The 27,357-nt window shown below is 47.7% G+C and overlaps 1 protein-coding gene across 3 annotated transcripts in view; it reads right to left on the bottom strand.

Annotated features, from left to right (window-relative positions):
• The window catches only part of scml4 (Scm polycomb group protein like 4), a 262,549-nt gene that overhangs the window by 42,442 nt on the left and 192,750 nt on the right, over positions 1–27,357 (bottom strand). For all 3 annotated transcript variants that reach the window (XM_085997762.1, XM_085997763.1, XM_085997764.1), the window contains one exon: positions 4,673–4,861. In XM_085997762.1, the coding sequence (XP_085853888.1) occupies positions 4,673–4,861 (189 nt within the window). The remainder of the gene's footprint in view (positions 1–4,672; positions 4,862–27,357) is intronic.

Raw genomic sequence — 27,357 nt, forward strand, 5'->3', positions numbered from 1 at the left:
CTGTGGGCGTGACCAACGGGAGCATGATCAAAATCTCGCGAAGTTCCTAGAGACTGCAAAGAGGTTAAACCTAACCTACAAAGAAAACAAGTGTACCTTCAATACTACACGTTTGTGTATTCTTGGTTGCGTTGTGGAGAATGGGGTAATCGGGCCAGACCCTGAAAGATTACGCCCACTTAAGGAATTACCTTTACCTCACACGATAAAAGCTTTAAGAAGGTGTCTGGGATTCTTCTCGTACTATGCCCAGTGGGTGGCTAGCTACTCAGATAAAGTCCGACCTCTTATTAAGTCGACGTCTTTTCTGCTATCGGCGGAAGCTCAGGAGGCTTTCCTTAATATCAAACGGGACATTGAGAAGGCAGTGGTATGTGCCATGGATGAGAAGATCCCATTTCAAGTGGAAAGTGATGCATCTGATTTTGCGTTGGCAGCAACTCTTAACCAAGCTGGTAGACCAGTAGCTTTCTTCTCTCGTACATTGCAAGGACCAGAATTTCGACATTCTTCAGTGGAAAAGGAGGCACAGGCAATTATTGAAGCAGTCAGGTATTGGAGACATTATCTCGCTGGCCAACGTTTTACGCTCATTACTGACCAGCGATCTGTGGCCTTTATGTTCAACACTAAGCAGAGAGGCAAGATCAAAAATGATAAGATTTTAAGATGGCGAATAGAACTGTCAACATATGACTGATATTCAGTACAGGCCTGGAGTATTTAATGAGCCATCGGATGCTTTGTCACGAGGAGTATGTGCTAGTCTAGGTACAGATAAGCTTCAAAGTCTCCATGACGCACTCTGCCACCCTAGGGTTACCAGAATGAACCACTTCATTAAGTCCCACAATCTACCCTACTCTATTGAGGAGGTCCGGACAATGACCAGAACCTGTCATGTTTGTGCTGAATGCAAACCCCGCTTCTATAAGCCGTCCGAGCCAGCTCATCTTATTAAAGCAACTCGACCATTTGAGCATTTGAGTCTCGATTTTAAAGGTCCCCTTCCATCGAGCGACCGTAATGTCTATTTTCTTAATATTATAGACGAGTACTCTCGGTTCCCTTTTGTTATCCCCTGTCCGGATGTGACTAGTGCTGTTGTAATTAAATGCCTCTGCCAACTGTTTTCCTTGTTCGGCATGCCTAACTATATACATAGTGATAGGGGTTCTTCCTTTATGAGCGAAGAATTACGACAGTCTTTGCTATCGAAGGGGATTGCAACGAGTAGAACTACCAGCTATAACCCTCGTGGTAATGGGCAGGTCGAGAAAGAAAATGCGACAGTGTGGAAGGCTATCGTACTGTCTCTGAAGTCACGAGGCCTGCCGACCTCTCGCTGGTAGGATGTCCTGCCAGACGTGCTGCATTCCATAAGGTCTCTTTTGTGTACAGCGACGAATGCCACCCCTCATGAAAGGATGTTTAGTTTTCCAAGAAAAGCTACTAATGGAGTATCGTTACCCACATGGTTGACGACCACGGGCCCTGTGTTGTTGCGCAGACATGTGAGAGGCCACAAGACTGATCCACTGGTGGAGGAAGTACAACTCCTCCATGCTAATCCCCAGTATGCGTATATTAAATATTCGGATGGGCGAGAGGATACGGTCTCTATTAAAGATCTTGCACCTGCTGGAGCTCGAAAAGAGTTCGACTCTGAGAGTAGAGTTTTCAATCGTGGTATTGGACCTTCAGAGACACAAACCCTCAGTGTGGAAAATACTGATGATTCTGGGAATTCGAATGAACCGGAGTTAGTACTCCGGGAGGAGCCTCAGCAAGAGTTACGTCGTTCCCAGAGGATTGTCAGAGCTCCTGACAGACTGAATCTATAGCAGGGGGTGAATGTGATGAAATAACTGTGTTCTGATATTTGTACTTGTACTTGTAATGTCTGGAATGTTCCACGGGGGGGAACCACTAATGCTCCTCCCTGGCCCCGCCCCTCTTCTGGTATGTTCTACCAAGGGCTCGGTCGATGATGAACTCTGTTAACTCTGCCATGATTCTTACTTAATAAAAGGCTTCAGTCTTAAGCTTTAACTTCACAGATTCGGGCAGTTATTTGGCACATCAACAGAGAAAGCCTCCGATCATCAATCTGGACTCGTTTCAAACCTAGATTCAAGAGGTTTACCCTCGAGATATCAGTTCAACCTCCGGGACTTCAGTCTAACATTACAATTCACATTATCTAGCCCTGTGGGGTTATACTCCCTAGATGACTCCCTCAGCTAAATGTGTGGCAAAGCCACCAAGGGACTCCTGTATATGACTATATAACTGCCTTTAACAGAGTGCTACAGCACCTATGTTGATTTACTGTTTGTAAATAACCCGTTCTCGGTAAGTTCCAGAACCAGCGCGATGACGTCATCACGTTGGTTACGTGACGTCCCGAACGGCGGGAAACGTGATGACGTCATGACGTCAGGCGGGGAGGTTCCCAGGTTAGACCTCGTGAAGCCAGCCTTAAGAAAAGACCTGTTGATTGTTTCTCCTGCATTCCATTGTTTGTTCTTTAGTTTACATTAAACTTCGTTTAATTATCGGACTGACTCGACCTCAGTATTTCAGCTAGGGATCTGACGATTCCTACAGTGGTGACCACAAAGCTTCGTGAACGATTTTCACGGAGGAAACGCGACGCAGCACGATGGATGTTAATGCAGTGACCTTGAAGCTCACTCAATTTTGGGAACAACAGGCGGCCTCCTGGTTCGTCCAAGCGGAGGCTCAGTTCCAACTTCGGAACATCGTGCTGGATCAGACCAGTTATCTTTACGTGGTCTCCGCACTGGACAGCTCGACGGCTTCGAGGATCATCAGCCTGCTGGAAAACCCGCCCGTGGATAACAACTATGATACGCTTAAGGCGCGACTAACGCAGGTTTTCGGCCTCACGAAAGCGGAGCGCGCGCGACGTTTACTCACACTGCCCGGGTTAGGCGACGCCAAGCCGTCTGAGTTGATGAGCCAGATGCTCACGATCCTTGGTTCTGAGCCGCAGTGTTTTCTGTTCCGGGAACTGTTCCTGAGCCAGCTCCCCGAGCAGGTGCAAGTAGCCCTCGCCAGGTCGAAGGCTACGGACGGTGTAGCGCTCGCGGCCGAAGCTGACACTATTTATGCGGTGATGCAGCAGTACTGCGCCACCTCGAAGCGTCCCGCCCCGAAGAACCCCGCCTTGGCGCCTCCACCATCCGGTCTCTATTACTATCACGCCCGTTTCGGCCCAAAAGCCAGATGCTGCCGTCCTCCCTGTAGTTTCGTGCCTAATGCAACGAGAAAGCAACAGCACCGACTGCGTGAACGGAAGAATGACCCCGAGGTCGGTTTCGCATCTACGATGGCGGTTGGAGATTCCGGGAATATCGGAGTCGTTCGAACAGGCTTGTCCGACCTCCTCTGCGATTGACTTTTGTGGTTAAAGACACTTCTGGGGGGGCGCATGTATGACTATATAACTGCCTTTAACAGAGTGCTACAGCACCTATGTTTGTTTACTGTTTGTAAATAACCCATTCTCAGTAAGTTCCAGAACCAGCGCGATGACGTCACCACATTGGTCACGTGACGTCCCGAACGGCGGGCAACGTGATGACGTCATGAAGTCAGGCGGGGAGGTTCCCGGGTCAGACCTCGTGAAGTCAGCCTTAAGAAAAGACCTGTTGATTGTCTCTCCTGCATTCCATTGTTTGTTCTTTAGTTTACATTAAACTTCGTTTAATTATCGGACTGACTCGACCTCAGTATTTCAGCTGGGGATCTGACGATTCCTACAAGTGTAGCGTATTGCTGGCTGGGGTCTTCATGCAGTCACACCTTCAGCTGGACCACATCCAGCTACAGGAGGCTGCGACAATGTAGGAAACCTTAACTGGAGCACAAAAGATACATGGCATTTCATTGATGGGCTTATTTGTAATCCTTCACCCTCCTCTCCCAAATTTTATACCCACCCTCATCTCCTGAAGGCACTATATCTTGCTGGTGTAGAGTTCCACTGAAGCCCTCTGGTCCAATACCCAAGTAGCTATTTTTCATGATCGAGCCCAGGTACATGCAAAAAACATGCACACTCACTTGTACGTATACACACACACACTTTGCAATAGGACCACCCCCAACCCCCCCCAATAACCTCTGAACAGCGATATAGCCACTCTTTGCTAGACTAGGAGCGCTGTATCCAATTCTGTCTGCCTTACTGCCTCCTCCACTGACACACCACAGGCTATGGGTCAAACTTGGACTTTTCTGGTCTATGTGACCCAGTTCCACAGTAGGAAGCCGCTGTTGGCTTTTAAACACTTTTATCAGATGTTTATTTTAATGAATGAAACCCTGACTGAACATCATCGTCATTATCTGTGTTTTAAAAACTCCAAAGGTATTCAAATCGAAATAGCAGCTATGCTGTGTGTCGGAAACTGAGCACCGTAATAACTGGAAGAACTGAGTGGACAGAGCAGTGGATTACAAATGAGGATGATCACAGAGTACAGTACACTCTAAGACATTCCTCCATTAGCCCTTCATCAGGATATTCATTTGGTAGGGTTTTTTTTAACCGTTTCTTTTTTTTAAAACAACATGGGGAAAATGATCAGGAATGACAATAAATTAGTAAGTACCCATGAAAGGCACATTTATAGTGACAGACCTGCGTGCATCCTCTCATTTTCATATTCCACGGGCGTCTGAGAAGTTGCATTGTATATGGTGAAGGGCTGGCTGCTGAACAGGTTATCACAGTGCAGGCTGTGGCAGAGGTTCTCCAGGAAGCGCAGGATGAAAACAATACTGTTGACGGCTGGCAGGCTCAGTGTGTGCTGTTCCCCATCAAACGTAGCTAGTGAAATACAAAGCACAACTCAAAAAGCACTTGCAAAGATTACAAACTTCTGAGCAATTTCATTTTTTTTTTAAATTATGTTTTATTTTATTTGAATTTTTGTCATCATCAAACAGAGGGAGCTCAATGCTGGAAATGGAACACTTTCCCCTTTGGCACCCAGGGCCAGCATGAAGCACTTCACACACAGAAACCCCACAGTGCAGATAGAGGCCATTTCGGCCCATCGAGCCTGCACCGACACATATCCCACCCGATCCCCATAACCCCTACACCAACACATATCCCACCCTATCCCCGTAACCCCACGTATTTAATCCCCCTAACACTAAGGGTCAATTTATCATAGCCAATCAACCTAACCCGCACATCTTTGGACTGTGGGAGGAAACCGGAGCACCCGGAGGAAACCCACGCAAACACGGGGAGAATGTGCAAACTCCACACAGACAGTCACCCGAGGCCGGATTCGAACCCGGGTCCCTGGCGCTGTGAGGCAACAGTGCTAACCACTATGCCACCGTGCCGCCACTTGCGGGCCAGATGTAGCACAGGTTAGAGGCAGAGCAAAGCTCCTCTTATTCTGCCCTAAAAATGTCCCTCAACCCGACCTTCAGAAGGGCACTCACTACTGCACCAGTGTGGCAGTTTTCTAAATTCTGCACCAGTCATCCTCTAGTCTTTCTGCACGAGATTGGCAATTTAATAGAACTGGATTGAGGCTGCCCGAACTCATTTCATATAAGCCCCTTATAGTCAGCACCATGAAGGCAGGCACTTCCACCCATTAATCCAGGCTGGATTAAAACCCAGGTCCAAGAGGTGAAATTGCAGTATCTAACCCACTACACCAATTAGTTCTATTCAGTTTTGGGTCTACTTTGTGCCATAGCATACTGAATACAGAGTAAATGTTCTCCACCGTGCCCCAACCCTAACCTCAGCGGAGTACTTCCACAACAGCACACTCTCCATCTTGTGGCCTTCTCAGAGTAACATTGCAAATTAAGTCCTGCTCAGTGATGAATTTGGGATCATTTTGTGCTGTACCCACTAAAACTGCATTGATATTTCCTGAACTCAATTTATGTAGGACCTTCAGAACCAACAGAGATTTTCAAACCATCAGTCTGGACTGGATTCCAACCCAGATCGCGAAGGTGAAAGACCAGTGTCTAACCCACTGCACCACGCATTCCCAAAAAGAACTATATTTTCATCCATTTGTAAGAGCATGGTGACTGATCAAGTCTGCAGAACCAATCCCACTTACAGGATTACAAAAATTCTGTAAAAAATATAAGGGGATAATCAAAGTGTGAGATTTGGCAGATCAATCACCTTCCTAATGATGGTGTGGAGATGCCGGAGTTGGACTGGGGTGGACAAATGTAAGAAATCACACAACACCAGGTTATAGTCCAACAGCTTTATTTGAAATCACAAGCTTTCGGAGCGCTGCTCCTTCTTCAGGTGAAGTGATGCCTTCCTAATGATACCCACTGGTTATAAACTTATAAGGTCCCGCATAAGAGATTAGCGTGTAAAGTTAAAGCACACGGGATTGGGGGTAAGGTACTGTCTTGGATAGAGAACTGGTTGGCAGACAGGAAGCAAAAAGTTGGAATAAACGGGTCTTTTTCCGAGCGGAAGGCAGTGACTAGTGGGGTACCACAGGGATCGGTGCTAGGACCCCAGCTATTCACAATATATATAAATAATCTAGACCCGGGAACTAGATGTAGTATCTCCAAGTTTGCAGACAACACAAAGCTGGGTGGGAGTGTGTGCTGTGAGGAGGATGCAGAGAAACTCCAATACGATTTGGACAGGTTGGGTGATTGGGCAGATGCATGGTAGATGCAGTATAATGTGGATAAATGCGAGGTTATCCACTTCAGTGGCAAAAACAGGAAGACAGATTATTATCTGAACGGCAATAGATTGGGACAAGGGGAAGTGCAACGAGACCTGGGTGTCCTTGTGCATCAGTCGCTGAAGGTAAGCATGCAGGTGCAGCAGGCGGTTAAGAAGGCAAATGGTATGTTGGCATTCATAGCGAGAGGATTTGAGTACAGGAGCAAGGAAGTCTTGCTGCAGTTGTACAGGGCCTTGGTGAGACCTCACCTTGAGTATTGTGTGCCGTTTTAGTCGCCTTATCCGAGGAAGGATGTTCTTGCCATGGAGAGAGTGCAGTGAAGATTCACCAGACTGATACCTGGGATGGCAGGAATGACGTATGAGGAGAGATTGGGTCGATTAGGCTTATATTCGCTAGAGTTTAGAAGAATGAGAGGGGATCTCATTGAAACTTATAAAATTCTAACAGGACTAGACAGACTAGATGCAGGAAGGATGTTCCCAATGGCGGGGGAGTCCAGAACCAGGGGTCACAGTCTAAGGATAAGGGGTAAGCCATTTAGGACTGGGATGAGGAGGAATTTCTTCACCCAGAGAATGGTGAACCTGTGGAATTCTCTGCCACACAGGGCAGTTGAGGCCAATTCATTAAATATGTTCAAGAAGGAGTTGGATATATTTCTTGAGGCTAAAGGGATCAAGGGATATGGGGAGAAAGCAGGGACAGGGTACTGAATTTGGATGATCAACCATGATTTCATTAAATGGCGGAGCGGGCTCGACGGGCCGAATGGCCTACTCCTGCTCCTATCTTCTATGTTTCTATGATTGTTGGGCTAGCAGTAAAGACGTAGCCCCTGAACTGAACTGAACTGAACGGAACCGAAAATGCAGTATGGATGCCATTAAGGGATATGTGTGACGGCTAGGGGATCTACCGCTTGTTTAGCTTTTTTTTTTTATTCGTTTATGGGATATTGGCGTCGCTGGCAAGGCCAGCAATTATTGCCCATCCCTAATTGCCCTCGAGAAGGTGGTGGTGAGCCGCCTTCTTGAGCCGCTGCAGTCCGTGTGGTGAAGGTACTCCCACAGTGCTATTAGGGAGGGAGTTCCAGGATTTTGACCCAGCGATGATGAAGGAATGCCGATATACTCCTAAGTCAGGATGGTGTGTGACTTGGAGGGGAACTTGGAGGTTCCCATGCACCTGCTGCCCTTGTCCTTGTAGGTGGAAGAGGTCACAGGTTTGGGAGGTGCTGCCGAAGAAGTCTTGGCGAGTTGCTGCAGTGCATCTTGTAGATGGTACACACTGCAGCCATGGTACGCCAGTGGTGGAGGGAGTGAATGTTTAAGGCGGTGGATGGGGTGCCAATCAAGCTGGCTGCTTTGTCCTGATGTTTCATGCGCTCAGTTGATTGCATTCAAATTAATCAGATATGATGTGCGCTGTGGTCTTACAGTGTCACAGATCAATTGAAATTTCTACTGTTGCAATGGACAATTTCTGTCTTTTCAAGTATATAATGAGATCACACCATAACATTTGAAGTTCACTTCCTCATCGCTGTTTTCATTCTCCCAACTGTGTTGGTTGCTGTACCATGCACCCTTATCCTCCGAGCCTTCCCTTTAGTTTACCCCCTAGACTTCAAGCTTCCTCTATGCTCCTCAGTATCTGCCGCATTGCTTTCTTCATCAGTCTTCCCTTCCTCAACCATATTCATGTCTCTCAGCCACAGCTAAGCTGCTGTATCTGACAAATAGAGTGCACTCCTGTCCTAAAAAAATATGTAACTGATTTCCTAACCATCTGGGAGTGTACACTGCAGGGTGAACAAAGCATGCTGTAGTGCCAAAGCAAGTTGATGTTTATACTGGCCAGAATCCTTGTGGACAATTGAACACTTCACAGATTAGCATTTATAATGTTGACAGTGAGGTTGTGGTCTGCAAACAACAAACCTGCCTTCAGTACACAATCAAAAGAATAGAATTTGCATGCTGTAGAAATGAAAGATGAAACATTTTAACTTCTAAAAAAACATCTACCTAAGGGGAGTCAACAGCGCAGGGTAGGGACCTTTTGGCAAGGCTGGAAGCATTATTGAACACAAATTCTTCCCTCTACATATCATTACTATTTCTCTTTTCCACTTTAGAATTTATTAATCGTGTTGGTAATTACAACAATAAATAAAAACCACACATGTGCATTTAACTAAACTATAGCTGCATGTTTGACCAGACTTCCTGTTATTTTCTTCCAGTCCTTACTTTTTGCAAGCATTCCGATATCCATTCCATTACCCAGGATACCACTAGCTGCCAATTCTCTCCAAGTTCCATGCCTTAACCAGTTCTACGAGACATATCCCCTATATTGCTGCTTCCTGTACAGACTTCCAGGTATACTCACATAGGGTTAGTTTCCCTTTCCCCTTTGGCTGTAAAACTCTCCATTATAATATTTATTTTGATCAATCAATTACAATCGAAGCGAGAGGAATGTAGAGTTCCCCACAGGTGGAGTACTTGTCCCGAGTTGCCTAATCACAGCTGAGGCATCAGCGAGAGCTCTACAATGTCTCTGTGTCCCTCAGGCTAAGGAGGGAAATAACAAGTCACGGTTACCCATTTTGATTGCATCAAGTGCGCATATACGGATGTTAGGCAAGAGCGGGAATGGGCTTAACTGCAGTGACTTCCACTCCCTGTAGTTGAATTATCTTGGTTCATGCATGAGGAATGGCCATTTTGGCAAGGGTTTGCCAACACACATTAGACCTGCATTCCAGCAAAAGGGGGAGGAGCATTGGAACAAAAAGAAGCATGAAGAATCACAATCTTCACAAGTTAACCATCACGTTCAACAACATCACTTAAGTAATCGAAATACAGTAAGAAAAATAAAATTCTGGAGAGGGGTCAGAGACTGAGAACATAACCAAAATAAAGACAATCGTAGTGACTTCACTGCTGTTTTTTCAGCTGCAATGCGCAGCAGCATCTCCGAGCTGGTGCGCTCATTTTCTTAACTACCAGATAAAGACTGTAGTCTTGTAAGTGATTTTGTAGCCAGTTCATTTTTTTTAATCGTACTTAGTTATCTAATAGCATTAAACTAGCTTTTCTGTTTTTGTTCCAGACACACCTACTACATATTTACAATGATTTGTTTCTAAGGTCAGATTTGCAGTTTTTCTTTTTCTCCGAGGGTTCTCACGTTGACTAGTGGGAGCGCTCCTGCTGTTGTACTGCACTGCTGCGTATGTCTGAGTGCCAGCTCAAAGATCACAGACTTGTTAATAGTTTTACTTTCATTTTGCACTAGCATTTTTGTTCTGCCTACGTGGTCAGGTTTTGTTTTTAAAATTATTAGTTCCCAAATTGTCTGCTCAGAATAGACAGAAATGGGCCAATCAGCTGCTATCGTGTTAGTTCATAGCTGATCGGCCCCTCAACTCCATTTACCCGCCTTGGCTCCATATTCCTTGAAACCCTGACCTAACAAAAATAGATCAATTTCATCTTGAAAATTTCAATTGACCTAGCATCCAAAGCCTTTTGGAGGGGGGGGGGGGGGGGAGAGTTCCAGATTTCCATTGCCCTTTGTGTGAAAAGATGCCTCCTGATTTCACTCCTAAAACACCTAGGTCTAATTTTAAGATTATGCAAACATATATAGGACATAGGAACAGGAGTAGGCCATTTAGCCCATTCAATGAGATCATGGTTGATATGTGACCTAACTCCAACTGCCCCTTGTTCTGGATTGCCCCACCAGAAGAAATCGTTTCTCTGTACCTACCCTATCGGATTCCGCTATCATCTCAATAATATCAATCCTTAACTTTCTAAACTCAAGGGAATACAAACCAAGTTTATGCAACCTGTCCTCATAATTTAACCCTTTAAGCCCTGGTAACATCTGTTTAATCTGCACTGTACCCCCTTCAAGGCCAATATATTCTTCCTGAGGTGAATGCAGTACTCCAGATGAGGTCTAACCAAGACTTTGTACAGCTGAAGCATAATTTCCTCACTTGTGAACTCCAAAACCCCTGAGTTAAAGGATAACAATTAATTCACTTTTTTGATTACTTTTATACCTGCGCACTAGCTGTGTGTACATGACACCTAAATCAATTTGCTCCTCCACAGCTCCTGGTCTCTCACCATTAAGAAAACATTCCGATTTGTCTTTCTCGGATTCTGTCACAGTTTTGCCCGCTCACTTAATCTGTCTATGTCACATGCTGAGAATTAGGTTATTGTAATGTTCAGTATATCACTGTCTATTTGAGAACATTCTGGAATTGTTATGTCCTATTTAACTGCTATGTCAGTAATCTAAGTACCTCACTTAAATACGGAAACAAATGAATTAGATTAAAGTGATTGTAGAAAAGCAGAGTAAAAAATCCAACCTCCAGAACTTAAGGGCTTCATTTTTTTTTTAATACCACTCTATAAAAGACATATATACACAAACACACATAAAACAGTGATATACTGAACATTACAATAATCTAATTCTCAGCATGTGACATAGCTATGCCTGCCTTTTTGTGGGGTATGTGGAACATTCTTTGTTCCAGTCCTACTCGGGTCCCCTCCCTCACCTCTTTTTCCGATACATTGATGACTGTATCGGTGCCGTTTCCTGCTCTCGTCCTGAACTAGAAAATTTAATTCACTTTGCTTCCAATTTCCACCCTTCCCTCACCTTCATATGGTCCATCTCCGACTCTTCCCTTCCCTTCCTCAACTTTTCGGTCTCCATCTCTGGGGATAGGCTATTGACAAACATTCACTATAAGCCCACTGACTCCCACAGCTACCTGGACTACGCTTCCTCCCATCCCGCTTCCTGTAAGGACTCTATTCCATTCTCCCAGTTTCTCCATCTCTGTCGCATCTGTTCTGATGATGCCACCTTCCATACTAGTGCTTCTGATATGTCTTCCTTTTTCCTCAACCAAGGGTTCCTCTCTACCATGGTTGACACGGCCCTCGACTGTGTCTGTTCCATTTCCCGCACTTCTGCTCTCACCCCTTCTCCCTCCCAGAACCACGATAGGGTTCCCCTTGTCCTCACCTTTCACCCCACCAGCCTCCACATTCAATGGATCATCCGCCGCCATTTCTGCCACCTCCAGCGTAATCCCACCACCAAACACATCTTCCCATCCCCTTTCAGCATTCCGAAAGGACCACTCCCTCCGCGACACCCTGGTCCACTCCACCCCTTCCCACGGCACCTTCCCATGCAAGCGCAGGAGATGCAACACTTGCCCATTTACCTCCTCCCTTCCCATTGTCCAGGGCCCCAAACACTCCTTCCAGGTGAAACAGCGATTTACTTGTACTTCTTGCAATTTAGTATACTGCATTCGCTGCTCACGATGCAGTCTCCTCTACATTGGGGAGACCAAACGCAGATTGGGTGACCACTTTGCGGAACACATCCGTTCAGTCCGTAAGTGTAAAGTCCGCGCCTCAATAATACACAGACTTCGGGAGAACAGTTAACAGGTACTTTACTGAACAGGAGGGCAACGTCAGACTGAAATACAGAAGCCGGCTAAGGCCTTTTATACAGGGGTGGTCACTGCCGGTACTGCAGTCTAAAACCAGTTCTTCCCTTAAAGGTACATACACAACAATTCCTCCCCTTTTAGATAAACAGTACATAACATTCATTTAACAACTGAATAATAACTAATTACAACTTTCTGGATATTATATACATCAACTGAAATAATCATTTATAAGTTCAGTCTTTGAGGAGGCTTCCTGATCCTGACTGGATAGCGCCCTTCTCGAGTATCCTGTTCTTGCGGCGGAGCTGATTCTGGTTCATTGTCATTGGTTGGTTCGTCAGCTTCCAATACCACTGCTTCTGAGGTAGACGTAATCTGTACTTCGGGTTGATTACCAGGTGCACCTTCTCGTGGTACGGGTTTGGCTAGTTCCTGTGACTCTAGAATCTGGTCAGCATGGCGCCTCACAATGCTCTCTCCAACGTCCACTGTGTACATTAGTGGTCCCTGCTGTGTGCATATCGTTCCTGCCTGCCATTTTTCTGTTCGGTAGTCGCGGGCCAAGACTGGTTGCCCTATCTTGAAGCTCCGGGTTGGCTTCTCATTTATGTGCTGGAATTGCTTATCCTCAACATCTCGTCTTATGTTTGGTTTGAGCAAATCCAGGCGACATCTTAGCCTTCGGTTGAAGAACAGTACGGCTGGAGCTTGGTTGGTTACTGCATGTGTCGCATTCTGGTAAGCAAACAAGAAACTATCCACCTTGTGTTGTAGTGGTATGTCGTCATTATACATTGCCTTTATGACCTTTTTAAAGGTGTGAACAAACCTCTCAGCCAATCCATTTGTGGCTGGATGATATGGGGCAGATGTGTAATGTTTCACCCCATTATTCTTCAGGAACCTCCGGAAATCCTCAGACACAAACTGTGGCCCATTGTCGGAGCAAATCTGTTCTGGAAACCCATTCCTGATCAATCATGTGGCCACAATACGAGATTTGTCTCCTGAAGAACTCGCATTTGGGGCAGTTGGCTCGTAGCCCATATTCCTGTAATCTCGTGAGCACCTGCACCAGGTTGGCAAGGTGTTCACTGTCATTTTCGCCCGTAACCAGGATGTCGTCCAAATAACACTGGGTCCCCGGGATCCCTTGCAGGACTTGTTCCATCGCCCTCTGCCAAATAGCCAGGGCTGATGCTACCCCGAATACCAGTCGATTGTACTGGTAAAGGCCTTTGTGAGTGTTTATCGTGAGGTATTTTCTAGATGCTTCTTCCACCTCCATTTGTAGATACGCTTGGGCCAGGTCAATCTTTGTAAAACGTCTCCCTCCAGATAGTGAGGCGAAAATATCTTCTATCCGCGGAAGTGGATACTGTACTGTGTGCAGGACTGGGTTCACAGTCACCTTGAAGTCCCCACAGATGCGAACCTTCTTTGGCTCCCCAGGCGTGCTGCTCAATGCTTTCTTCATTACAGGAACGATGGGTGTGGCCCACTCGCTCCAGTCCACCTTGGACAGCACACCCGAATGCTCCAGACTCTCCAGTTCAGCTTCAACGGCTGGGCGGATCGCGTATGGCACCGGTCTGGCCTTAAAAAATTTTGGGTTTGCGTTCTCTTCAATCTTTATGGTTGCCTTTACTCCTTTTAGAGTCCCAAGTCCTTGTTGGAACACCTCTTCCGCGTCAGATAGAATTTGTGACAGACGTCCAGGTGCGACGTCATCATCCTTTTTGTCAGTCACAGTTAGCGCCAGGATGGAATGCCAATCCAATTGTAGTTTTCGGATCCATTCACATCCCAATAATGGTGGTCCTCCATCTCGTAGTATATACATGTATAGTTTCTGTGTTTCCTTTCCGTTATATTCAACTGGCACCCTTATTTTTCCTCTGGGGTAGACCTTTTGCCCCGTGTATGTCTTCAATACAATGGACGTGTCCTTTAAGGGTATGTGTGAGAATAGCCGCTCATAGTCTCGTCGATTCATGACGGTTAGGGCTGATCCTGTGTCCAATTCCATTTTTACTGGGGACCCTGCTATCATGAGGGTGACCCAAATGGTTCGGTGATCCTCCTTTGCAATCACGTTGTGTAACTTTAGACAACTTAGTCTCCTGCTCCCGGAGTCCTTATCACTCTCCTGATCTTCCGAACTACTGTCTCAGTTTTTTTACTTTCCTGTACTGTTCCTTAGTAGTTCTTGTCGTGTTGGTCTTCTTTCCCGACCTGCAGACTCTTGCTATATGTCCCATTTTTCCGCATTGCCTGCATACTTTGTCCTTAAACCAGCAGTCCTTCTGCTCATGGGTTGTTCTGCCGCAGCGATAGCACTTTTCTGCTCCATACGCCATTTCGTTAGCACTGTATTCTTGTGGTTTCTGTTGTATTTCCGCAGCTCCCCGTGCTGCTGCTTCGTAGGATACTGCCACGCTGAAAGCCTGTTCTAGCGTCAGGTCCTTTTTTGAAAGTAGTCATTTCTGGGTTCCTTCACTCTGGAGCCCGCAGACAAACTTATCCCGTAAGGTGTCTGCCAGTCCTGCTCCGAACTGGCAGTGCTTCGATAACTTGCGTAGTTCTGTAAGATAGTCAGCATTGCTCTCATCTTTGTGCTGGTTTCTTTTATGGAACTTGAATCTTTCTGCTATCAGCAGCGGTGTAGGGTTTAGGTGTTCCTGTAAGATATTAACAATCTCCTCAAAACTTTTCTCCATTGGTTTAGCTGGGGTAATTAAATTCCGCAATAGGCCGTACATACTCGCGCCCATCAAATTCAATAATACCGACGCCCTCTTTCCATCGGCCACCTCATTTGCCTTGCAGTACACTTCAATTCTTTCCACATACGTGGTCCAGTCTTCCACCTCATTGTCGAAAGCAGTGATACTGCCACTTTTCGGCATCTTGGGTGATTTAAAATGGCGCCGCCCGCGCTTTTTCTTCTTCCCCAATGGAATAAAATGGCGCCTCCCGCGCTTTTCCTTCTTCCCCAACGGGATAAAATGGCACCTCCCACGCTTTTCCTTCTTCCCCTTGCTGCCACGCTGCTCATAGCATTCTACAGGGTAATGGCGGCGACTCGCGGCTTCGGCGCGTCTCGCTTTCCTTCCCCCCATTTATTTTCTCTCCGCTGCCCGGTTCTTCAGCACCGACCGCGCCCTGTGTGCTCCACCCTCTCTCTCTCTTGTTTTCTTTTCCCAGCGACGCTGCGCAGCCCGTTTTGTAGAGCCGCTCGATCGAGCTTGAGCCCGCCGCAGTCCGGAAGGGTCAGCGCACTACCTGCTACCAGCACGATTTGCTGGAACACCTTAACTGGGGAGCCAAGCACAGCTCTCCACAGTCTCTCCCACAATTCTCCGAACACCGATGAATTCTTTGGGCGGTTGCCCGCGGTTGACGCCCGTTGCTCAGACTACGACCTCCAAGAAACCTCCTCTCAGGGAGAGATCCCCGTGAGATGATGCCACACTGCAGGTGAGTTCGAACTTACTCATCGCCACTGTAAAATCCGCGCCTCAATAATACACGGACTTCGAGAGAACAGTTAACAGGTACTTTACTGAACAGGAGGGCAACGTCAGACTGAAATACAGAAGCCTGCTAAGGTCTTTTATACAGGGGTGGTCACTGCCGGTACTGAAGTCTAAAACCAGTTCTTCCCTTAAAGGTACATGGTGTGGAGATGCCGGAGTTGGACTGGGGTGGACAAATGTGAGAGGTCACACAACACCAGGTTATAGTCCAACAGCTTTATTTGAAATCACAAGCTGTGGCAGGGTTGTGTGGTGTCGTGGTCGCTGTTCTCCTGAAAGCTGGGTAATTTGCTGCGAACGATGGTCTGTTTGAGGTTAGGCGGCTGTTTGAAAGCGAGTAGTGGAGGCGTGGGGATGGCCTTAGCGAGGTGTTCGTCGTCATCGATGACATGTTGAAGGCTGCGAAGAACATGGCGTGTTTGTCTTCTGAGGAGGTCTATGCGATTTTTCGCTGTGGCCCGTCGGAACTGTCGATCGACGAGTCGAGCGTCATATCCCATTCTTACAAGGGCGTCTTTCAGTGTCTGTAGGTGTCCATCGCGTTCCTCCTCGTCTGAGCAGATCCTGTGTATTCGCAGGGCTTGTCCATAGGGGATGGCTTCTTTAACGTGGTTAGGGTGGAAGCTGGAGAAGTGAAGCATCGTGAGGTTGTCCGTGGGCTTGCGGTAGAGTGAAGTGCTGAGGTGTCCGTCTTTGATGGAGATTCGTGTGTCCACACAACCAACAGAGTACCCTTCGTCGTCCAGTACTTCCCCGGAGCGGAGAAACTACGCCATGTTCTTCGCTTTCAGGAGAACAGCGACCACGACACCACACAACCCTGCCACAGCAACCTCTGCAAGACATGCCAGATCATCAACACAGATACCATCATCACACGTGAGGACACCACCCACCAGGTACATGGTACATACTCATGTGACTCGGCCAACGTTGTCTACCTCATACGTTGCAGGAAAGGATGCCCCGGAGCATGGTACATCGGCGAGACCATGCAGACACTGCGACAACGGATGAACGGACACCGCGCAACAATCACCAGGCAGGAGTGTTCCCTCCCAGTCGGGGAACACTTCAGCAGTCAAGGACATTCAGCCTCCGATCTTCGGGTAAGCATTCTCCAAGGTGGCCTTCGAGACACACGACAACGCAAAATCGTCGAGCAGAAACTGATAGCCAAGTTCCGCACTCATGAGGACGGCCTCAACCGAGATCTTGGGTTCATGTCACGCTACATGTAACCCCACCTGATGCAGGGTCATCCAGACTCGAGTCGACATTGGCTTGTTCTCTCTACACAGATGCGGCCGGACCTGCTGTGATTTCCAGCCAAAAAAAATGTTTTTTGTGTTTTTTTGTTTTTCATACAGACCCCAGCATCTGCAATATTTGACCCCTTGTGACCCCACCTCATTGTTCTTTGATGTAATGTTTCCCTGACTGACCTGTTTGGACACCATTCACACCTTTGACTGCTGTGATTATCTCTCTGCCGAGGTGCGATAAATGGCAGTTGGAAAGGTTACCTGTAAACATCTGACATGATTCTCTGACTATATAAGCTGTGTCTTTATGCATTTCTCCACTTCACCTGAAGAAGGAGCAGCGCTCCGAAAGCTTGTGATTTCAAATAAAGCTGTTGGACTATAACCTGGTGTTGTGTGACCTCTTACATTTGTCCACCCCAGTCCAACTCCGGCATCTCCACACCATGGCTACTATCGACACCACAAACTGCCGGCTCAAAGTGGAGAGGATCTCCAAGAAGATCGCGCATATCGACACAGACATCAAGTTTCTACAGAGATGCAAGAAAGCAGACAAGATCCCGAAAGGACTACAGATCACTAACCCACTCAAGTCGACCTACAACACAGACTACGCTGAGAGACTCTGCCGTCGTACCTCTCGCACACTCCTCAACCATCTCGTACACCAGCTCTACAGCAGACGCCGCAACCTCGAAACCAAGATGGAGTCCATGTTCTCAGCCTGTGCTCAGGACGCAGCAGACCAGCTACGAGACACCGCCAAACAAACAAGGCAACGGAACTACGCTACCTACATGCACACCAAGAACAGGAAGCTTGAGAAACTTGGCATCACCAGCAGCAGCAACCAAGCCTCCCCCGGTACCACGGTTGAAACCACAGGGAAATCCATCGTCAACCTGTCCGACCACACCCTTCAACCAGACGAAATTGAAGTTCTCAGCCGAGGGCTCAATTTCTGCCCCACCACCAAAATGGACCCCATCAGTCTCGCGGCAGACACAGAGGAATTCATCAGGAGAATGAGGCTCCGGGAATTCTTCCACAAATCCCAAGATGTCAGCAGCGAACCCAATGAGACAATCAATGATCCGGAACAGCAGACAGAGGGATCCGCAGTGCAGCAACCGAAGAAGAAAGAGTCAAATTGGACCCCTCCGGAGGGTCGCTGCCCTAAGCTTGACATGTATGCTCAAGCTGTCAGGAGATGCATCAACGCCAGATTCATCAGCCGCACTCACAAGACAGTCCAGAATGTCACCCGAGCACAACGCAACGCCATCCACGCTCTCAAGACCAACCGCAACATCGTCATCAAACCAGCAGACAAAGGAGGTGCCATCGTCATACAGAACAGAACGGACTATTGCAAAGAAGTATACCGACAACTGGACAACCAGGAACACTACAGACAGTTACCCGCAGATCCGACCAAAGAACACACCCGCCAACTCAACAGACTGATCAAAACCTTCGATCCAGACCTTCAAAGCATCCTACATGCTCTCATCCCACGTACTCCCCGCGTGGGAGACTTCTACTGCCTCCCAAAGATACACAAAGCCAACACACCTGGACGTCCTATCGCATCAGGCAGCGGAACCCTGTGTGAGAACCTCTCTGGATATGTCAAGGGCATCCTGAAACCCATCGTACAGGGAACCCCCAGCTTCTGTCGCGACACTACAGACTTCTTACAGAAGCTCAGCACCCACGGACCAGTTGAACCAGAAACACTCCTCGCCACGATGGACGTCTCGGCACTCTACACCAGTATCCCCCACGATGACGGCATCGCTGCGACAGCCTCAGTACTCAACACCAACAACAGCCAATCTCCAGATGCCATCCTACAACTCATCTGCTTCATCCTTGACCACAATGTCTTCACCTTCGACAACCAGTTCTTTACCCAAACACACGGAACAGCCATGGGGACCAAATTCGCACCCCAATACGCAAACATCTTCATGCACAAGTTCGAGCAAGACTTCTTCGCTGCACAGGATCTCCAACCAATGCTATACACCAGATACATCGATGACATTTTCTTCCTACACTTAAAGGTACATACACAGCAGTAAGCATGACCCCGAGCTTCCGGTCGCCTGTCTCTTTAATTCTCCACTCCACTCCACTCCCACGCTGACCTCTCCATCCTCGGCCTCTTACACTGTTCCAACGAAGCTCAACGTAAGCTCGAGGAACAGCACTTTACAGCCTTCTGGACTCAACATCGAGTTCAACAATTTCAGACCAGAACCTCTGCCCCTATATTTTCCAGATGGCAGCTGTTGATGATTCTGCCATTCCCATTTACACCTCTTCTAGACTCACCTTTTGTTTCTTTACTTGTCCCATTAACATCTCCTTTTGCTTTGTACAATCATACCTCTTGTCATTTAATCACTCCTGCCTTCCACCCTATCACAGACCTTCCCGTTTTGTGCTTTCCTCCCCTCCCCCCCTTTCCTGCCCCCATGCACTGGCTTAAAATCTGTTACATCTCTAACTTTTTCCAGTTCAAACTCTGTTTCTCTCTTCACAGATGCTGCCTGACCTGCTGAATATTTCCAGCATTTTCTGTTTTTATTTCAGATTTCCAGCATCCGCAGTATTTTGCTGTTGTGCACATAAAACATTACAGTGCTTGACTGGTTGAGGGAAAAGGGAGGTTGTCGTGTGCAAAGCTATTTCAAGACCACAAACATTTTATTTGGCCTTACAAGGAAAACTCTTTCAGTCGCTATTTTGTACAAGACCTTGATTGTTAGTTAAGCATTGCAAATTAGAATTAAATATTTAAACGTTCATTGTGTAGCCTGTTCTGTAAAGTAAAGAAGGACGACTTATAATTTCATCGAGTGAAACAGTTGCCACTTCATTTCTCTTGGGGTTCTGTCACTTTCAATAATTGACAGGCTTTGCTTCCCTTGAATAACCAGGTGGAGGATGTCACTTGTCATACTTATCAAATCCTGGCCCCTTTATCAAATAATGGGATGCAATTTCATTCCTAATCAAGTACTCTGGCTAATAACTGCCACCTGGGCCTATATTTTTACTGGCACACTAGTACAAGGAGAAAAGCTTAGTCTGCATCATTTATGAAAGTTAATGAAGGAGGTTGAGTCTGTTTTAAAAAAATACACGGTCAATGCTGTCAAAATACCTGAAATTACGCAAAATGAGAAACCTATGAGGTGCTTTAGAGGAAAATGTGAGTTCAAAAGGTGGGGACTGGGGAGATCTCCAGCAAAGTGTGTCCTAGTTTTTGACATGAATATGGTTATTAAATTGCTAAAATTATATCCACTGGATTTACTGTTGGTTGCGATATTTTTACTTGGTTATTTTTATTTACGAGCCAGACGCCTGTAGAAAATCATCAAGAACGCCAGAAGATAAGCAGCGAATAAAGTCCCACAACCAGGCCGACTCTTGCACAGCGCACTGTAAGCAGAGGAAGGTGCCGTGTCATAAACCAAGGCCCCGAAGTTCCATGGGGCTATCTCCACCAGCCTTGGGCCCTGAGCCAGGTCGCCGGCCAGCTCTGAACTCGCCATAATTTGCAGGGTCAGCTCATTTAAATATCCATTGGTGGTTCAGGAGCAAAGCTCCCGGCCTACATTTAGGAGGGGAGACTGGAAATTGTGGGTGCAGCTTTTACAAAGCCAATCCTGGCTGAAGATTGCTGCAGCAGCAGGTAATTTGGATGCATGTCTGGAGCAGTGGATTGGCTGCTGGGTAGAAATAATGAATGGCTCAAGTGTGATCCTGTGCCACTTTTAAAGCACGTCTTCAAGTGGAGGACTGGCAGAGGCACCCAAAGGAGGAAGCAGGGGAGGTGGAAGTAGGGTGAAATGAGCACACAATTTCCATGAGACTGGCCGATGAACTACCCCGTGCCGACGGGAGGAAACTGCAGAAAAATGTCTGGCGTGCCATGCGGAGGAAGGTGGCGGTGGCATTGAGTACCACCTCACTTACCCACAGTTCTGTAGACCAGTGCCAGGAAAGCTTCAATGACCTGACGAGGGCAGGCAAGGTAACACACCGGCCACTGTCACCTTTTCCCCATGGGCGCTAGCATACTGTTCAACCTCCAAAATTAATGGCAGTACAAGTAACCCTTCACACTGCTCTGTGGCTGAGTCACTAACTCAGGATCTTGCAGTACGTGTCATCGTCTCTCGAACAGCGCTTACTTGCACGCGGAACTTTAAAAGCCCTTCCTCCACTTACACAGCAGTTCCTTTACTAATGCCACCTGGGAGACATTACTCAAATGCTAGTCTTTGAGTGGGTGGCACCCCTTCCTGTCAAGAGAGTTGACGCTCGGAGCTTGCAATGATGCATGGATGCCATCTGTTGCACCCTGTACTTTGGGAAAGCCAGCGAAGCGATAAAACTGGATATCTCCATCATGCTGCTGCACTGTTGTCATGCCAAACTGCACGAATTGCCCATCGCTCCTGAAAAGTATGTCAGTGACCTGACGAATGCATGCCCAGATGGTCGCCTGGGTGATATTGCACAGATCCCCTGGAGCTGCTTGAAATGAGCCTGTGGCGTAAAGGTTGAGTGCAGTCGGCACTTTCGCAGTCACAGACTGAACAGATGATTTTGGCCGCAGGTCTTTGGTAAAGTGCATTCGTTCAACACAGAGCTCCTCACTGAGCTCTTCGCAAGATCTGTGTGACCTGTAAATTCCTGAGGCAGGATAGTGTCTTGTAGGGCAATATCTCCTCAAATGCTGCCTCACTTTCTGATCCTCCAACCTGCTCCTCCCCCAGTGTCAGCTGTGGCTCTGTGGGTAGCACCCTCGCCTAGAGTCAGAAGGTTGTGGGTTCAAATCCCACTGCAGAGGCTCGAGCACAAAAAAACCTAGGCTGACACTCCAGTACAGTGCTGAGGGAGTGCGGCACTGTTGGAGGTGCCGTCTTTCAGATGAGATGTTAAACCGAGGTCCCGTCTGCTCTCTCAGGTGGGTGTAAAAGATCCCGCGGCACTATTTCAAAGAAGAGCAGGGGAATTATCCCCGGTGTCCTGGCCAATATTTATCCCTCAATCTCCATAACAAAAACAGATGATCAGGTCATTATCACATTGCTGTTTGTGGGAGCTAGCTGTGCGCACATTTGCTGCCATTTTTCCTACATTGCAACATTACGGGAATGGTAGCACAGTGGTTAGCTTACTGGACTAGTAATCCAGAGTGCATGAACTAATGATCCAGAGACATGAGTTCAAATCCCAGCTGGAGAATTTAAATTCAGTTAATTAAATAAATCTGGAACAAAAAAAAAGTGAGTATTAGGGGACCATGAAACTATCGGATTGTGGTAAAAACCCATCTGGTTCACGAATGTCCTTTATGGAATGAAATCTGCCGTCCTTACCTGGTCTGGCCTATATGTGACTCCAGACCCACAGCAATGTGGTTGACTCTTAACTGCCCTCTGAAATGGCCACTCAGTTGTAAATAATCACTAAGAAAAACAACAACAATAATAATAATAATACCGGACGGACCACCCGGCATCAACCTCGGCACCGGCTTTGGACAAGACAGCGGCACACCCAGCCCAGTCGGCCCTCCAAAGTCCTCCTCACTAACATCTGGGGAATTGCAGCATCAGTACTTCTCCATGTTGAACACCACTTGGAAGAAGCACTGAGGGCACAGCATGTACTCTGTGGGTGGGGTCTTCAATGTCCATCATCAAGAGTGGCTCAGTAGCACCACTACTGACTGAGCTGGCCGAGTCCTGAAGGACTTTGGACTAGGACTGCGGCAGGTGGTGAGAGAACCAACACAAGGGGAAAACCTAATTGACCTCGTCCTCACCAATCTACCTGTTGCAGATGCATCTGCATTGGTAGCAGTGACCACCGCACAGTCCTTGTGGAGACAAAGTCCCATCTTCACACTGAGGACACCCTCCATCGTGTTGTGTGGCACTACCACCAGAACAGATCTAGCAGCTCAAAACTGGGCATCCGTGTGGGCCATCAGCAGCAGCAGAATTGTATTCCACCACAATCTGTAAACTCATGGCCCAGCATATCTCTCACTCTACCATTACCATCAAGCCAGGGGACCAACCCTGGTTCAATGAGGAGTGCAGAAGAGCATGTCAGGAGCAGCACCAAGCGTACCTAAAAATGAGGTGCCAACCTGGGGAAGCTGCAACACAGGACTACAGCATACTAAACAGCGGAAGGAGTGTGCTATACACAGAGCGAAGCGATACCACAATCAATGGATCCGATCAAAACTCTGCAGTCCTGTCACATCTAGTCATGAATGGTGGTGGACCATTAAACAACTAACGGGGGGAGGCTGCTCCAGGAATATCCCTATCCTCAATGATGACGGAGCCCAGCACACGAGTGCAAAAGACAAGGCTGAAACGTTTGCAATCATCTTCAGCCAGAAGTGCCAAGTGGATGATCCATATTGGCCTCTTCCTGAGGTCCCCACCATCACAGAAGCCAGTCTTTAGCCAATTCAGTTCACGCCACGTGATATCAAGAAATGGCTAAGTGCACTGGATACAGCAAAGGCTATGTACCTTGACAACATCCCAGCTGTCGCACTGAAGACTTGTGCTCCAGAACTAGCCACGCCTCTAGCCAAGCTGTTCCAGTACAGCTACAACACTGGCATCTATCCGACATTGTGGAAAACTGCCCAGATATGTCCTGTCCACAAAAAGCAGGACAAATCCAATCCAGCCAATTACCGCCCCATCAGTCTACTCTCAATCATCACCCAAGTGGTGGAAGGTGTCGTCGACATTGCTATCAAGCAGCACTTACTCACCAATAACCTGCTCACTGATGCCCAGTTTGGGATCCGCCAAGACCACTCAGCTCCAGACCTCAGTACAGCCTTGGTCCAAACATGGACAAAAGAGCTGAATTCCAGAGGTGAGGTGAGAGTGACTGCCCTCGACATCAAGGCAGCATTTGACCTAGTGTGGCATCAAGGAGCCCTTGTAAAATTGAAGTCACTGGGAATCAGGGGGAAAACTCTCCACTGGCTGGAGTCATACCTAGCACAAAGTCGTTGGAAGTCAATCATCTCAGCCCCAGGACATCGCCCCTGGATATCACGTGGAGTGAACCGAATTGGCACTGTCCGAGGCCCAATCATCTTCAGCTGCTTCCTCAATAACCTTCCCTCCATCATAAGGTCAGAAATGGGGATGTTCGCTGATGATTGCACAGTGTTCAGTTTCATTTGCAACTCCTCAGATAATGAAGTAGTCCATGCCTGAATGCAACAAGACCTGGAAGACATTCAGGCTTGGGCTGATAAGTGGCAAGTAGCATTCATGCCACACAAGTGCCAGGCAATGACTATCTCCAACAACCGAGAGTCTAACCACCTCCACTTGACATTCAACGGCATTACCATCGCCGAATCCCCCACCATCATCATCCCGGGGGTCACCATTGACCAGAAACTTAACTGGACCAGCCACATAAATACTGTGGCTACAAGAGCAGGTCAGAGACTGGGTATTCTGTGGTGAGTGTCTCAACTCCTGACTCCCCAAAGCCTTTCCACCATCTACAAGGCACAAGTCAGGAGTGTGATGGAATACTCTCCACTTGTCTGGATGAGTGCAGCTCCAACAACACTCAAGAAGCTTGACGCCATCCAGAACAAAGCAGCTCGCTTGATTGGCACCACATCCACCACCTTAAACATTCACTCCCTGCACCACCAGTGCACCATGGCTGCAGTGTGTACCATCTGTAAGATGCACTGCAGCAACTCGCCAAGGCTTCTTCGGCAGCACCTCCCAAACCCGCGACCTCTACCACCTAGAAGGACAAGGGCAGCAGGTGCATGGGAACACCACCACCTCCAAGTTCCCCTCCAAGTCACACACCATCCTGACTTGGAAGTATATCGCCGAAACTTCATCGTCGCTGGGTCAAAATCCTGGAACTCCCTTCCTAAAAACACTGTGGGAGTACCTTCACCACACGGACTGCAGCGGTGGCTCACCACCACCTTCTCAAGGGCAACTAGAGCTGGGCAATAAATGCTAGCCTTGCCAGCGATGCCCATATCCCAGGAACGAATAAAAAAAAGTGACTGCACTTCAAAAAGTACTTCATTGGCTGTAAAGCACTTTGGGATGTCCGGTGGTCGTGAAGGGCGCTATATAAATGCAAGTCTTTCTTTCTTCTCTATTATAGTTGCACACAAGGGACCCCATACCTGGTACTCATACTTCTTACTGTGTGGGCGGGCTGTAGAGCTGAGATTACACCAAGCATGCTGTACTACTCATGACTACAGCAGCAATGTTATTATAATAAATTTTTTCTTTAAGAATCAAATCAAAAACTCTTAGCTTTTCATTGCTTGTGATCATTTTTATCCTTCAACTTGATAATGAATGCCTGTCATTTTTTGAAGTTTCTAATTTTAAACATTCAGAGGGCTATTTTGGGGAAAGGGTGAAAACAGGTGCTAAGTGGGTGCTGTGTTCATAAAACTCGCCTCTTTAAAAGCCTGTATTTAGCCCACAATCTTGGGCTACTTGCTGATTACCATGATTTAAACATGCCTGGAGCCGCTAAAACAGAGATCTGCAGACTTAGCCTTCATGCGCGCACTTCCACTGAAAGTCTGGAGTGTGCAGGCTGACACTGAAGGAGCAGGACAATGGCACTCCTCAGGATGGCTATGGGGCCGAGGGAAACGGCCCACAGGTTCTCCGAGGCGGCACTGGAGGAGGAGGTACAGCAGAGGAGGGATGTCCTGTATTCACCGGGGGGGGGGGGGGGGGGGCGGGGGAGGAGACCACAGAGGCAACTAATGCGGCGGATGTGGGAGGAGATCACCGAGGAGGTCACAGCCAGGAGCACTGCCCCCAGGACATGGCTCCAGTGCTGCCAAAAATGTCATGATTTAATGCGAGTGGTCAAGGTAAGATCCCATTTCGCAAACACACTTTCTCAATAATTGCACCACCACCAGCATCACAACCTCAGCACACTGCATCCACTATCTAACTATACACTAACATTCACACAACCCACACTATTGCATCCTTGACAGGCACTACTCACACCTCAGACACATCTCACAGTTCTTCAGCCATGTGAGGAATCACACACATACAAACACCACTCATTCACAATCACCACTCTTTCTCTTCCAGGACAAGATAGCACATGATAGGCGTCTGCAGAACCTGACCGGTGGAGGGGAAGTATGACTCCATGAGATCCCTCCCCATGAGGAGGCAGTGCTGGCGGTAATCGGGAGGGGAGTGGCAGACGCCTTGTCCACAGGCAGAGCAGGTGACATACTACCTCGAGGTATGTGGCCACTCCAGCTTCGTTACATATCCACAACTAATCCCTAATCCCCCAAACCTATCCTCACTCAAGTTCCATATGGTCTCAAAACACATATCCTCCTATAGTGGCCACACGTGTTGTACCCTAACCCTTTTAGCTTTATCATTGCAGGCTCCCAGGAGGAAGAGCCACCTTGCCCCCTGGAAGAAGAGGAGGAGGAGAGTGAAGGCGGCGGCACTGCGTCAACCCCTACCAGTGTCGCAAGCATCCCACATAACTTAGAGGCTAGGGTAGAACAGGAATCATCACAGTGGGACACACCGGGCACTAGTAGGCAGCAGCCACGCCAGGTGGAAGAGACACTACAGGTGCCACCTTGTCGGGGGGTGGGTGGGTATACTAGTTCTGCTGCAGAGGAGTCAGATGAGAACTTCGCATGGCCAAGCTTCAGAAGAAGGTTGATGGTTTTGACAAACCAAATGCTTGGTGCAATGATCAGCCTGCCTGAAAGCTTACGGATCGTGGCTAGCGGGTGGCGGAGTCCACCTCCAGCTTGGCCCATGGCTTGACGCAGAGCCTGGAACCCATCCTCTCCAGCGTGGAGAAGCTGGCCAATTCCATCCAGCGACCCGAGGAGCCCAACATCGTGCAGCGTCCGAGAACAGCCCGCAGCTTCCACTGCAGTCATTGCAGCTTCGATGGAATGCGGAAATTCTGCAGTGGAAGCTCAGACTGATTCCATTGCAGTCATTGCGGCTTCCATGGAATGCTAAAGTGCTGCAATGGAAGCCCAAACAGCATTGATTGCACTACTAGCATGTTCTATAGAATGGCAAAGTGCTGCAATGGAAGCTCAGGCAGCTGCCATGATGGCTCTGGGCTCCTCAGTTGAAAGAGGCTTGCAGATTAAGTGCTACTGTGACCTTGGCTGCCACAGGCAATGCAGT

Source organism: Somniosus microcephalus, chromosome 9, assembly GCF_052327205.1.
Source record: "Somniosus microcephalus isolate GS21.2 chromosome 9, FLI_Smic_1.0, whole genome shotgun sequence".
Lineage (NCBI taxonomy): Eukaryota > Metazoa > Chordata > Chondrichthyes > Squaliformes > Somniosidae > Somniosus > Somniosus microcephalus.